Source organism: Podospora anserina, chromosome 1 (genome assembly GCF_000226545.1).
Source record: "Podospora anserina S mat+ genomic DNA chromosome 1, supercontig 1".
Classification (NCBI taxonomy): domain Eukaryota; kingdom Fungi; phylum Ascomycota; class Sordariomycetes; order Sordariales; family Podosporaceae; genus Podospora; species Podospora anserina.
In genome coordinates, this window is record NW_001914859.1 from 758,339 (window position 1) to 771,996 (window position 13,658).

At 53.6% G+C, this 13,658-nt stretch overlaps 6 protein-coding genes across 6 annotated transcripts; 4 read left to right on the forward strand and 2 right to left on the reverse strand.

Annotated features, from left to right (window-relative positions):
- Positions 1–1,221: 1,221 nt before the first annotated feature.
- Positions 1,222–4,197, forward strand: PODANS_1_2140 (uncharacterized protein; the record flags this gene model as incomplete). The annotated part of the gene is made up of 3 exons (XM_001912373.1): positions 1,222–2,052; positions 2,108–3,744; positions 3,801–4,197. 3 exons carry the CDS (start codon positions 1,222–1,224, stop codon positions 4,195–4,197), a joined length of 2,865 nt encoding a protein of 954 aa, XP_001912408.1.
- Positions 4,198–6,109: 1,912 nt separating this feature from the next.
- On the reverse strand, positions 6,110–7,874 carry PODANS_1_2150 (uncharacterized protein; the record flags this gene model as incomplete). The annotated part of the gene is made up of 2 exons (XM_001912374.1): positions 6,110–6,785; positions 6,841–7,874. The coding sequence occupies 2 exons, from the start codon at positions 7,872–7,874 to the stop codon at positions 6,110–6,112; spliced, it is 1,710 nt and encodes a 569-aa protein (XP_001912409.1).
- A 377-nt stretch (positions 7,875–8,251) lies between these two features.
- PODANS_1_2160 (uncharacterized protein) lies at positions 8,252–8,908 on the forward strand (the record flags this gene model as incomplete). The annotated part of the gene is made up of 1 exon (XM_001912375.1): positions 8,252–8,908. The coding sequence occupies one exon, from the start codon at positions 8,252–8,254 to the stop codon at positions 8,906–8,908; it is 657 nt and encodes a 218-aa protein (XP_001912410.1).
- Positions 8,909–9,308: 400 nt separating this feature from the next.
- Positions 9,309–10,838, forward strand: PODANS_1_2170 (uncharacterized protein; the record flags this gene model as incomplete). The annotated part of the gene is made up of 1 exon (XM_001912376.1): positions 9,309–10,838. The coding sequence occupies one exon, from the start codon at positions 9,309–9,311 to the stop codon at positions 10,836–10,838; it is 1,530 nt and encodes a 509-aa protein (XP_001912411.1).
- Positions 10,839–11,305: 467 nt separating this feature from the next.
- On the reverse strand, positions 11,306–11,917 carry PODANS_1_2180 (uncharacterized protein; the record flags this gene model as incomplete). Its single annotated transcript, XM_001912377.1, has 1 exon — positions 11,306–11,917. The coding sequence occupies one exon, from the start codon at positions 11,915–11,917 to the stop codon at positions 11,306–11,308; it is 612 nt and encodes a 203-aa protein (XP_001912412.1).
- A 684-nt stretch (positions 11,918–12,601) lies between these two features.
- PODANS_1_2190 (uncharacterized protein) lies at positions 12,602–12,872 on the forward strand (the record flags this gene model as incomplete). The annotated part of the gene is made up of 3 exons (XM_001912378.1): positions 12,602–12,642; positions 12,709–12,757; positions 12,819–12,872. The coding sequence occupies 3 exons, from the start codon at positions 12,602–12,604 to the stop codon at positions 12,870–12,872; spliced, it is 144 nt and encodes a 47-aa protein (XP_001912413.1).
- Between the last annotated feature and the right edge of the window lie 786 nt (positions 12,873–13,658).

The following is a 13,658-nucleotide window of genomic DNA, read 5'->3' on the forward strand; positions in this document are numbered from 1 at the left end:
TTCCCATCTATCCTGTCCCACTGTTTGTTCTGTTAGCCTTGCGGTGACGGGAAATATAAGTTGACACACACAGCCGGGTTCTGTGGATCACGACTTACGCGACAGGTGTTGTGTGGTGTGTGTGTGTGCGTCTTGTCAGACCTTCCCAGTCGGTTGACAAGCGGAGCAAGCAGCAGAGGAGGGACCCCGGACATTTGCTTTGTTTGCATTCTCTGTCTCTCTCTCTCGTCTTGCATGTGCAGCAGGTTCCGCGGGACTGGGAACACATAGCCAGGGGAACCCACTGTACCTTTTGCTTTGGCCCAATCCAGGGTCAACACGCGATTTGGCTATTCAGACAATTCGGGGGGGGGGGCGTCCGGAGTGAGAAGTCCAAGGCTGTTGAAAGTTTTCCCCTATCTAGACAAGCTTTCTTCTCTGCATTGCTCACACGGCACAAGACAACAACTACCATCGCATTATTTTCTGTTGTCTCAGATTTTCGGACGGAGAAGACCAGATCTTCCATTGCCACGGGTTCTTTCTTCTTTGAGTATTCACTCTCGGGCGATAGCTTAGCACAGACAGACAGGTCCTTTGTTCGATTGCGTGTACCTGCCTGGCGGGTGGTGTTATCTTTCCTCAACTGAGACTTTGCAACAAGACTCCGCGGTTTGCACTTTCTGAGGTCCTCTCGGCGGGTGTTTGTGGCAACGATTTCAAAAGGAAAGAGCGAGGAAGGGTAACCCGACGGAGGAGATTGAGCTGTGGAACACGCATACTTGCAACTTTTCGGCAACAGCGAACGGGTCTGAATCATCAAGTCAGGCAAGGCCGAAGGATCTGGTCTGGAAGGGTTGCCTCTTTCTTTCGCCTACCTATCTCGACGGGACGGCTTACTTTTTCCAACCACACACACACATACACACACACACACACACACACACACACACACATACAAACATACAACACCTCCGACAATCAACGAAAGGCAGCACGGAAAAGGCCAAAAAAAAACATCCTCGTGTCATTTTAGGCTTCCATCTGCCTTACCGTATACCATAACTTTAACTTCTTCTACGACGATCGAAAAAGGAATCCATCTTTTTACTTCCGCTCTGTGTTGCTATCTCGATTGCACGTTCGAGAACGACCAGTTTACACAGCAACAAGCAAACAAACGATATATAATCTCTTTTATTGGCCGAGGCTAGCCAGCCCTCTCTATAAACCCAACACACAATGGCGGACCCATACGACGCCGACGTCCCAGAAGAGGAGAGCCCAATATTCCGCCACCTCCTCGCCTCGCTTCACTACGGATACCCAGCCGCTGTCTTCATCTACTACACCATCTCGTCCACCATTGCGGTTTGCACTCTCCAGACCCGGTCCACCGCCGAGTCCAAGGACCATCCCCGTCGCAGGTTCATCTCTTGGCTGTTGATGCTGGGCATTCTGAGTTGGTTTGCTCAGCTGGGATATCTACTATTTGTGGCGGTTGCCGAAGAGAAGTTCCCCCCGGCGGAGCAGGATGTCATCATCGGCTTGCTGAGCTGCGCGCTGGTGTTTGGGGTGCAGTTTGCGGGGCTTTGGGAGGCGGAAAAGGCGGTGGTGCTGTGGCCGTATATGGGGAGTGTGGGCATGGGGATGGTTTTTGAACCTGTTTTGGTTTGGTTGACTTGGAAGACTAGGGTGGAAACTGGGGGGTTGGGATTCAGGGAGATTTTTGATTTCTCGGCGGCTGGGGCGAGATGGGCTGCGTTTGGGTTGGTATTGATGTTTTATTTTGAGGGGGTTTGGAATGTGAAGAGGGAAAAGGCTACTGATATGGAAAGGCAGGGCTTGCTCAACAAGACGAATGGACATGTGAACGGGGTTGAGTCGGATGGGGAGGAGAGGAGCCAGAATGGGTATGGGGCTACGTCGGATAGTTCTACGGATGCTAGTCAGAGCCCGACTACTGATGCGGTTGAGTCTCCGTGGGAGAGGAGGGAGAGGCAGGCAAATGAGGCGATGGAGAAGAGGTTGAAGGAGAAGGGTAACTGGGTTACATACGCGAAGAGTTTCTTGGTATGTCTGAATAGTTTGTGGATGCTGAGGTGAAGCTAATGTGACACGGATGCAGGTTTTCTTCCCTTACGTTTGGCCTGTCAATCATCGGTCGCTTCAGGTTCGCGTTGTTCTTGTTGGTGTTTGCTTGCTCGCCATGAACGCCATCAATGTTTTGATCCCGCGGCAGATGGGCATCATTATGGACAGTTTGGCTGGTGATGTGGACAGAAACCCCTGGACCGAGGTCATGATATTTGCTGGTCTGAAGCTGGTAGCTTCCGAAGCAGGTCTTTCCCTCTTGCGACAGTGGCTTTGGATTCCGGTTGAGTATTACTCCTTCGATGCTATGAGCACGGCGGCATACTCCCACGTCCTTAACCTCTCGTCCGATTTCCACGATTCGAAGAGTTCTTCCGACATCATGATGGCCATTCAGTCTGGTCAAAGCATCTCCAACATGCTCGAATCGATTTGTTTCCAGGCCGTTCCCATGCTGATCGACATGACAGTCGCCTTCATCTACCTGTCGTATACCTTTGGACCGTACGAGGGCTTCATCACCATTGCTACCGCGGCCGTGTTTCTGTATATTGCCACTCGGATGATTTCGAAGCTCAAGTCTGCGAGGAGGGGTGAGGTCAGCGCCTGGTTCAAGGAACACTATGTCAGACAGGCTGGTATTCAGGGATGGTCAACGGTCACCTGCTTCAACCAAGTTGGACATGAGGAGGCAAGATACTCGGAGGCTGTCAAGGATCGGGTGGCAAAGTCGCAGAAGGTGTACTTTGGCTACGTGGTTGCTTATGCTTTCCAGTTCTTGGTGTTACTGTCGGGTTTGCTTGCTGGTGCTTTTCTGGCGGTTTACCAGATTACACATGGCCAAGTCACACCCGGAAAGTTCATCATGTTGCTGACGTATTGGGCTCAGCTGGTGGCGCCGCTGACCTTCTTTGCTGGGCTGGGCAAGACGATAAGCAAGGATCTTATTCACGCCGAGCAGCTGTTGGAGATCATGCAGACGAAACCGACCATCAAGAACAAGGAGGGGGCACCGCCACTGCATTTCACCGGCGGGAGGGTCAAGTTTGATAATGTGTGCTTCTCGTACGACAAGAAGAAGGAGATCTTGAGGAATATCGACTTTGAGGCCACGCCCGGGATGACGGTTGCTTTTGTTGGGGCAACGGGGGCGGGAAAGTCGACGATTCTGAAGCTGCTGGATCGGTTCTATGATGTGACGAAGGGAAGCATCACGATTGATGGGCAGGATATCAGGGATGTGGATTTGTTCAGGTATGGTACCAACGAGCTGATTAGATACGAGGGTAATGCTAACGACGTGAACAGCTTGAGAGGACAAATCGGCATTGTTCCGCAAAGCCCGATCCTGTTTGATGACACCATCATGAACAATGTCCGGTATGCGAAGCTCACGGCGACAGATGAGGAGGTCCATGAGGCGTGCAAGGCTGCTAGTATCCATGAACAAATCATGGGATTCTCGGACGGTTACAACACTCGGGTTGGGGAGCGTGGTGTCAAGCTTTCTGGGGGTGAGCTTCAAAGAGTGGCGATTGCAAGGGCCATCTTGAAGAGGCCGGCAATTGTGCTCCTCGATGAGGCTACCAGTGCGGTCGATACCGAGACTGAGCAGAAAATTCAGGAGGCATTGAGAACCCTTTGCAAGGGGAGGACCACTTTTATTGTTGCGTAAGTTTTGCTGAAATGGGAGACAAGGGGCTAAAGTGCTGACGTTGTTTTGATAGGCATCGACTTTCCACTATCATGAATGCTGACCGCATTATTGTTGTTGGCGGAGGAGAGATTGTCGAACAGGGGAGCCACGAGGAGCTGATCCTGCAAGAGGACGGCAAATATGCCGAGCTCTGGTCGAAGCAAATTTTTGTCAAGCCCAAGGACAGCAAGGATTCGACTCCGGACGGCACCAAGTCCCCGGTCAAGGGACGTAAAGCACCGAATATCGTCAATGACCTGAGCGCTGAAGCTACCAACTCGGTGCTCGCGAAAGTGACAAACAAGCCAAGTGTGCAGACGAATGGAGACGCCACGAAAGATCCGAACAGCGCTGTAAACGGCTCCGTCGGCTCGGAGAACACCAAACCAGCGAGTGGTGCGGTGAACGGGCACAAAAAAGAGGTATGATTGATAGAATCCTGTTTGCACTGAAGGGAATGTATCGGGCTCTATATATATCGTGACATATATATCTAGATACATGGACTTTTTGGTGGCTCGGGGTTCTATCTTTCCTGGCCTTTTCTAACCCCGTGTAGGACACTTCGTCGTCGTCGAGCCGCTTGAGGCTGAACCCTGGTGCTCCGACCTTTATGCCTCGCATTAGCACAACCACTCCGTCTAGCCCTGTTGGAAGGGTAGTGGATCGGTCATTTGGAAACGACAGCCCGCGGGTTGTACCTTTGACTACTACTCCTGCACCGCCTCCTTCACCTGTTGCCCCCCTTCCTCGTGGACTTGTTCCACCGCCTGGGGTCATCCCGCCGAACCACCACGTTCAGTTTTTTGCCACGCCAGTGGTTATGGTTCCTGCTGGGGCGGCGGCAACGCCATATCCGCTGTTTCCACCCGGCGGCGGGTTGCCTTTGTCGTCCTCGTTGGGTGTGAGACAAACGCAGCAGCAGAGAGGAGGGCAGGATGTCAAGCAGCAGTACTGGGGAAAAGTCCCGTCAACCGTGGGAATGATGGGTATGGGATTGACCACAACTCCAAGAAAACCGAGATTAGATTGGAAGTCGATCTCGCCGCGGACACCTGAGAGTGATGACGAGGAGGATGAGGACGAGAAGGGAAAGCGGATATGTTTTGATGATGATGAGAAGAAGGGGAAGAAGGGGGGTGGTGATGGGGATGATGAGAAGGATGGAGAAGTGAGGGGATACTTCCCGTTTTATTCGAGGAGGATTCAGAGCAAAAGTGAGCCGAGTGGTTCTGGGCAGGGTGTCAGTCGGTCTCCTACCGAAGTGGAGGAGTGAGTGGGTGATCAAGCATCTTTTTTGGGGGGTTCATACCTTTTGACTGCAGCATTGTGCATCTATAGAGGGGTTGAAAGGGGAGTGTTAGCTATTTTATTCACAATCATATTAGAGGTGGGATAGGTAGGGGGGAGAGAGCCGGGGTGGTGGGGGTGGTTTAGAAATGGGGTTAACTTATTTGCATTCTGTTTCATGGGATAGATAAAGTTTCGTGTTTTTTTCTTCTCCTTTTTTGTCTTCTTTCGGGGGGTGATTATAACGTGATAATGGTGGCTGAGAAAATGGTTGGGTGTAAGGAAGGGTTGAGTTGGTGGTTTAATTCTTATGATAATGATATCGTGGGATAAGGCGGGGGAGGATTATTGATTTAGTTATACGTGTCTTTGGTTTAATGAGATGAATTATTACTGTCTTGATTTTGTGTTGGGTGAGACAGATGTGTGAGCTGATCAATGATTGTAATCCAAGAGAGAAGTGGTGTGCCGCTGAATATCTCTTTTCACTTTTTTTGGTCATTCTTTTAGCCTTCATTAATGCATACACAACAATTGTACATATGGATGAGAATGTTTACCCAGAAAGGCAAAAGATACTGAGATCCTCCCTCTTTTCCCAGCTATTCGGGGTGAGCTCCTCCTACCACCATTTTTGCTTGTCCCCCCCTCTCATCTGGCCCAGCCAACTTGCTCACACACCATCAAACACTCCCACCAGACTCTCGCTTCCTCCTTTCTCCCTAATGTACAATAAAAAAACTACAAGTAATGTCCGCATCATGGAAAAAACAACACATAGATGCTCGCTTTCCCCCACCCCCCATCCCTTCCCACGCCAACAAATTTTAAGAGTGGTGTTGTTGTTCGTTTTTGTTTTCATGTGTGGTGTGTGTGTCGAAAATGCTCAAGGCGCCGCGCAACCTACCCCCCTTCCCTTCTATACATTTGCCGAGAAATGGTTCCTGTCCCTTGCTGAACATTATCCCGTATAATACAGTCTCTTGCTTTTTGTTTTTTTGGTTTTGTTTTTGGCCAACAACACCAAATAAAAAGAAAGAAGAAGCAAATTTAAATCCACTCCCTCCCGCTCTTTTGCATCTCAATCAACCTCCACCCTCTAGTCTCTGGGTTGTTGACATCCTCAGGTATCCTCGTGATACCAATAGCATATGTCACGAGCGAGACCTTGTCCTCCATGCCCGCCGCGAGCTTGCCCGTCTTGGCGTTGCGGTACACATGCACCTCCTGCGTCCGGCAAGTAATAACAAAAACCGGGATCTCGCCAGGGTCGAGCATGCGCGCCTTGAGGACGTCCACACCTCGGATATCGAGGATGCGGCCGTCAGACTTGAGGCCGTTTTGGAGGTACTGCTTCGTCAGGGCCTCGTACACAGAGTACTGCGCCTCCGAGAGCCAGAGCTTGAGCGTCTCGACGTCACCCTTGACGTAGGCGTCGAGGACTTCGGGGAGGATGTACTCTCGAAGTTCCTGGAGGAAGGTCTCCATCTGGAAGGCCGGGTCCATGGTGCGGACCTTCTTGATGACCATGGCCGTCTCGTTCTCGGCGAAGAAGCCGGCGACGCGGTCGGTGATGCTGCGGGCGGTGGAGATAAGGGGGTTCTCGGACTCTTGGTAGACTGATTTCAGGCCGAAGACGCTCTGCATCATCTTGTTGGAGTCGCGGAAGTCGCGCCAGGCTTCCTTCCAGGCGGCGTCCTTGTGGAGAGTGACGTTGGTTCCGGCACTGAGGGAGTATTGTTAGCTGGTATGCTTGCTACTTTGCAAGCAACAAGACTTACTTGGGGTCCTCCTCATGGATCTCGGTCTGTGGCCTGAGCTTCTCTAGAGCCTCTTTCCGCTTCCTGCGCTCCTCCTTCTCGATCCACCCACCATATCTCGAACTGCTTCCGTCGTCGATCACATCCTTGACATTCTTGTACGCCTCGGTCTCACGAATTGGCTTGGTGGCCTTGTCGAGCACCTCACCAGTAATGTTGGCACCCTTTCTTACACCCTTCATGGCACGGGTCTCCCAGGTCCACTGAGCACCCTTGCCGATGGCACCAGCAGTGGTCTTGACAACGGTCGCGGCAGTGTTGGTGACGGCACCGGTCGTGGCCTCGTAGGCCTCACGGGCCTTGCGGACCTTTTCGCTCTCGATAAACTCGGTGGCGCCAGCGGACAGGGCCTTGGTTGACTCATTCCACTCCTTCGACTGCTTGAATTCGCTCTGCATCGTGTCCAGGAACACCTGCCATGGAGTCTTATCGCCATGTGGTGGGGGAGGTGGCGCATCGCCCTTCTTTCCCTTCTCCTCCTTCTTGCCCTCTGACTCCTCGCCCTCACCCTCTTCTTTCTTCTCCTTGGCCTCTTCCTTGGTCTCCTCCTTGCCCTCCTCCTTGGACTCTGGCTCCTTCTCCTTCTCTTCTACTGGTACTTTACGTGCCTTGGCGTTCTCGGCCTGAAGTGATCTGGAAGAGGCATGGAACGAGCGGCTGTGTGATGGTGGTGATGTGTCTAATCTGAGCGAACTGGGGAGGAAGGTCGATCGGAGGAGGGGTTGTTGCTGGAGCGAAGGAGGGGTAGATGGCCGCCGAAGCCCGTTCTGGGTGTGGGAGGTCTGGCTGGAGAGAAGGCGAATCTGTGCTGGCACAACAGTATTGTTGCTGGTGATGTTGCGGAGGCCCGATACTCGCAATGGAGCGGCGGGCGACAGCCTCTGGATCTGCCGGGAGGCGTTCATGATTACTGCGGCTGTTGCTGCTGCTGTGAAAGAGGACGGCCCTAGACAGGCGCGAAGAGAAGTGGAAATATTGAAGCCGACAGCCGACATCAGCGAGAGTGTAACAGGAAAGAAAGCGCGCAAGTGTGGTGGGATTTGGGCCCATGCAAAGTGGATGGGATGCGGCAACAAGAAGATGCTTCAATATCTGGAATTCTTTGGCCGCCCGCCAAAATCTTTGCCAAGACCCCGGCAAATTCCCGGCTCGGCGCTCCAGTCGGCCGCCACCGAGGGGTCCTAAAATTAATTCGAGCTCCAAAGGCGGTCATTGCGCTCAGCAGTGATCACCTAGTGAGCGACCTCCAATTGCGCCCCGTGTCTCCGAAGACCGCCCACGACCAATCCGCTAGTGCCCCGAGTCGAGTCGAAACCGAACAAGCCGTTCCGATCCTCTTTGAAACCCAGCAGACGGCAACTGGTAACAAAAGATGAGTCGGTTCTCGACGCCCCGCCTCATGGCACAGGGCATGCTTCGGACCTTGACCAAACCTCGACACCCAGCTCCCAGCGCGCCGCAATGGGCTCGCCTCTTCTCCCAGTCGCCCATTGTACGGGCTGATAACCCTTCTTCCCCAGCATCACAGTCGGACGCCATGATGACCCTTACGAGGAACTTCATGGAGAACGTTGCCGATCCCTCCAAAGCCAACAGCAGCAGCGGAGACCTGACACAGGATTTCAATCTGGATCCTTTGGAGGAGGATACCGAGCTGGAGCCATATCACTTCCACATTTACTCGCACAAGCACAACACACACGTCACTCTCACAAAGCCCAACCGGGACGCCCTCATCTCGCTATCTTGCGGCAACCTCGGTTTCAAGCATGCCGGACGCAAGCACTACGATTCGGCGTACCAGCTGGGAGCATATGTGATCGACAAGATGAACCAGAAGGGTTTGACGAAGAAGATTCACAAATTGGAGGTTATCCTGCGCGGTTTCGGATCCGGGAGAGAGGCGGTCGTCAAGGTCCTGATGGGCAACGAAGGCAAGGGGTTGAGGGATAAGATTGTCAAGGTGTCGGATTCGACAAGAATCAAGTTCGGTGGTACCAGAAGCAAAAAACCAAGGAGATTGGGTTAAAGGGTTAATAGAAAACTGGGGGGTTGGGAATGTCGAAACCTGGGGCAGATCCATATCCTGTGTACATGTTGTATATTATCATGTTCTTTCCGGGGACTCCTGGGAGGCTTTTCTCCTTTGTTCAAAAGTGTTTACCCATCTTTGACCATGGGAACAGGCCCTAAGGAATATATCCCTCTGGTGGTCTTGTGTTCATCCTATGTTGAAGCAACGAATGTCGTTCTGAGGTCTTGGGTCCGGCGGAATGGATACCGAAGCGCCGGCTTGCAACGGCGTGGACCCACTTAAAATTTCAAGTTCTCCCGGCCCTGTCAATTCAACTTTCAGCCTTCCGTCCCGCAAGTGGCCTTGCAACCCACCAGATCCATCCCCGACTCACCGCGCAATGTAGCCGTCCACCATGCCGGCGCCCAATTCCCAAATGCCGCCCGCGGCGGGCCTGCCGTTCCCGCCATCACCACAGTCAGCACAATCACCACCACCATATAGCCCCTCAGCCCCGCCATCAACGAGCCCCTCCACCGCGGCGGCCCCCTCCTTCCTCCCCCTCGACCAGCTCTTCACCAACCCCGTCTTCGCCGGCGGTCTCGGCCTCGCCTCCCTAGGCGCAGCCGCCGCCTTTGGCCGCCGCGCCCTGATCCAAGGCACCGCCCTCCTCCGCCGCCAGCTCCTCGTCAACATCGAGATCTCCAAGCGCGACCCATCCTACTCCTGGGTCCTGGCCTGGCTAGCCCAACCAAGAGACAACTCGGGCTTCATCGCCCAGCGCCTCACCCGGCTCCGGTCACTGTCTGTAACAACAACAACCAAATCCCTCTCCAAAGTCGCCGGCGAAGAAGGCAACGGCCGCACCCACGCCGATTTCCGCGTCCAGCCAGGGTTCGGGCACCACATCGTCCGCCACAAGCCAGGGGTGTACATCGCCGTCAACCGCGAGAAAGCCTCCACCGCCACCACCGCGACGGGCGAGCCCCACGAGACGTTGACGCTTACCCTCCTCTGGATGCACCGCCATGTCCTGGCCGAGGTCTTCACCCAGGCTCACGAGCTGGCGCAGTCTTTCCAGCAGGGCAAGACAGTTGTCTACACGGCCCGCAACATGCAGTGGACCGTGCTTGGGAAGCCAAGACTCAAACGCCCTCTCGGGAGCGTCATTCTCGACGAGGGGGTGAAGGAAAGCTTGGTGGCGGATGTGAAGGAGTTTATGGCTGCTCAGGAGTGGTACACGGAGCGGGGTGTCCCCTATCGGCGCGGATATCTGCTTTATGGCCCGCCGGGGACGGGAAAGACGAGTTTTATCCAGGCGCTGGCGGGAGAGCTGGATTACTCGGTTGCCATGATTAATTTGTCCGAGATGGGCATGACGGATGATTTGCTGGCGCAGCTGTTGACGCAGTTGCCCGAGAAGAGTATCTTGTTGTTGGAGGATGTGGATGCTGCGTTGGTGAATAGGCGGCAGAGGGATCCGGATGGGTATTCTGGGAGGAGTGTTACTGCTTCTGGGTTGTTGAACGCTCTGGACGGCTTGGCGGCGGGCGAGGATAGGATAGCGTTTTTAACGACGAACCACATTGACAAGCTTGATCCGGCGCTGATCAGACCGGGGAGAGTGGACATGATGGTGAGGATTGGGGAGGCGTCGCGGTATCAGGCCGGTCAAATGTGGGATAGGTACTATGGGGATGTTGACACTGACCACAAGGGCAGGGAAAGGTTCTTGGAGAGATTGGATGGGTTGGGGCTGTTTGGTGGCGACCAGAAAGATCCTGCTGTTCCTAAAAGACACACGTCTACGGCGGCCATTCAGGGATTGTTCCAGTTCCACAAGGGGGACATGGAAGGGGCGATCAAGATGGCTGAGCACTTGATCCCGAGGACATATGAGCCTGAGCCTCCTACTGTGGAGGGGTCGATTAAATCTCCTGCCTGAGAAGCAGGCAAAGGTTTTTGTATATCAATGTACATTATGTAAAACTGTATAGACCGTTGATACCCCAGCTTTTATCCAACATTGCTTGATGCTAGCCCCTCCATATCTTTACTTCGGCTTGGCCTGCTCCTTTGATTATGGGAACTTCATCGTAAGGTTGAGAAGCCCCTAAAAGCTCATGCCACTCCTTTATATGTCCTCCCAACTGACTTGTTGTCAAGTCGCTCGAGGCGTAGATATGTGCCAGAATAATAAATATGGCACAGGACCACATAAAACTGTGATCGTTTGCATCTCAGGTCTTCCAACTGGCCGAATTGGATTCCACCTCCTGGTTCCAAGTGATTCGTTGCCAACTGGCCGAGTTTGCTGATGTGATATGTCGGCCGGGCCTGCAAAAGCTAGTCGTGATCCAACACTGAGCCGGATATGAGTTTCTGATAACCGTAGTCCCAGTGGTAGGGGTCTCAGTCGTCGGCGGTCTTGTCCTTGGTGGGATCGGCCTCCTTGTTCTTGGGCTCTCCTTCAGAGTCAAAGCCCAAAGCATCAAGCTCGCGAATAAGCTCGTTAATCTTGAGGACCTTCGCCAATTGCTCAGGCAAGAGAGCAGCACCTTCCTCCTGCTTCTCTTGAAGACTCTTCACCTGCCTGAGCTTCTTCTTGAGGTTGCGGGCCTTCTTCGCCTTCTCCACCTCGGAGTCGAGCTCTTCCACTACAGGCTCGGGGGCCTTCTCGGGGGCCTTCTCGGGGGCCTTCGCCGAAGCACCGGCAGCCTCCGCAGCTTGAGCCTTGTTGCGGGCCGCCTCACGTCGCTTAGCGTTCTTATTCGCAGAGGCGGACGCAGCAGGCTTTGGTTCGTCCTTCAGGCCTTCCGAGCCGGGAGGGGGGCCCTTGCCGCGCGTGCGAAAGCTCTCGGCGGCGGGGTTCTTGTAGACTTCGATATCCTCGGGAGGGCGGTAGCCGGGGCGGATCTTGATTGCTTTTCTTGTGCTACCATCGGCACGGACGGACTCGGGGATGTGGCGCTCGCCGCTGGCCTCGTCGGTCACGATACCGGATTTGGTGGGTTGGGATGGCATGGTTGTGGAGGTGGGGTTTGATCTGATGAAGCTGATGGGCGACAATGTGATGGAAGAAACAGAAACGGCCGGATCCAGTTCACTCAGAATAAGTCTCGGCGGGAAAAAGGTTGACGAGGCCCGTCACCTGCTGCACACCGGCGTGGCAGTACCGTTGCATGAGTTGCGAGAAACGGTCGAGTTGTCAGATGTGGATGAAAGACGCCATGTTGCTCTCTGCGCTCTCTGCTCCAGCAATAAATGTTTGGCGGGGTTCAGTCCCCGCCAAGCTTTCTGCCCTGTCAAGCCTGGGAAGACAGCTTTGGCCAATCAGAAGGCAGCCGGATAGTTCCGTGCGGTGTTTCCGGCTTCCATTCAGTGGTCAGTCAGTTTTGCTTGCTCAATCGCATCGAAACACCCGGCCTTGACCAGCTTCGCGATCTCGCATCCACCTTCCCGACGTCAACCCCGGAACCCGAGTCTTTCAATTGACCCAGGTAGTCGCCTCGAGAACCGACAAAATGGTGAGAGCTGCCCCCGTACCAAGAGAAATGAACAACTCAGTGCTGACCATGTGCGCGATGCTCCCAGTCTGCCATTTACAAGCAAGTCCTGCCCTACCCGTCCGGGAGAGAGAGACACGCCGGAGCCGACGACTACCGATACTAACCCAGCTATAGCGCCATCTTCCGCAACAACGCCACCATGCTTGGTGCCGTCTTTGCCGGTGCCTTTGCGTTCAACATGTATGCCGCCGATTAGACAAGAACGCCTACCCGCGCAAAGAACAACCATGCTGAACATGTCAACAGGGGCTACGACACTGTCATGAACAAGGTCTGGGACCACCACAACCGGGGGGTACGTCGACATGCCACACTATTCAGAATGAGGGAAGGGAAATGCTGACTGAGAGGAACAGCGCCAATGGAAGGACATCCGCCACAAGTACGCCGAGTCTGAGGACGACGAGTAAAGGATGGCAGACGAAGGAAACCACACACACCACCGCATGGACCCAAACGAGGAGCGGTTAGTCGAGGCAGGAAAATGAGGAGGGGCCCCGACCTTGTATAATTCTAGACCGGAGACGGCTGTAGAGGAACCTGGAATAGAACATTGCTTGGCGATTGCAATGGTGCATCATCTCTGAAAGCTGGCTCTGGCAGGTCACGGTGATTAGGGGAGGTAGTGGGATGAACTCGGGAGCTTCAGGGATTGGGTATGACTTAATAGTTGTGCCATGTATGAGATAATGCTCCGTCCAAACATATCTCTAAGTACCTAATCATGCTTCGGTGGAACGGATCTCTCTGTGATACCCAGTGGGTGATACAATAATCCACTTTTGGTAATGCTCAAGCTTTTAAAGTCTTTAAAACTTGGAGCATCACTAGAGCACTCTTTTAAGAATCCAAGAGGACAGCCCAACTAAGCCGCTTACACCAACAACCAAATTCCTTTGTGATAGTCGTGCATGCAAACACTGCACCCAAGCGCCGAGACAGCTGAACCGCCTGGACCTTGGAAATTGGTGACGCCCCAGCACGCCACCCCTGACCGACTTCGATCTACCACGTTTGGAACCCCACGATTTCCCCTCCATTCACTTATTGGGAGCAGCCCTCTATCAACCACCACCGATAAGACAACAAACCACCGTTAGTTGTTGGCCCCATTTCGAGATTCAGCAACGGCGCAAAACACACCAGTACACGTCTATACAATCAATCCACCTCTTTTACTCGATGCCCACCACCGT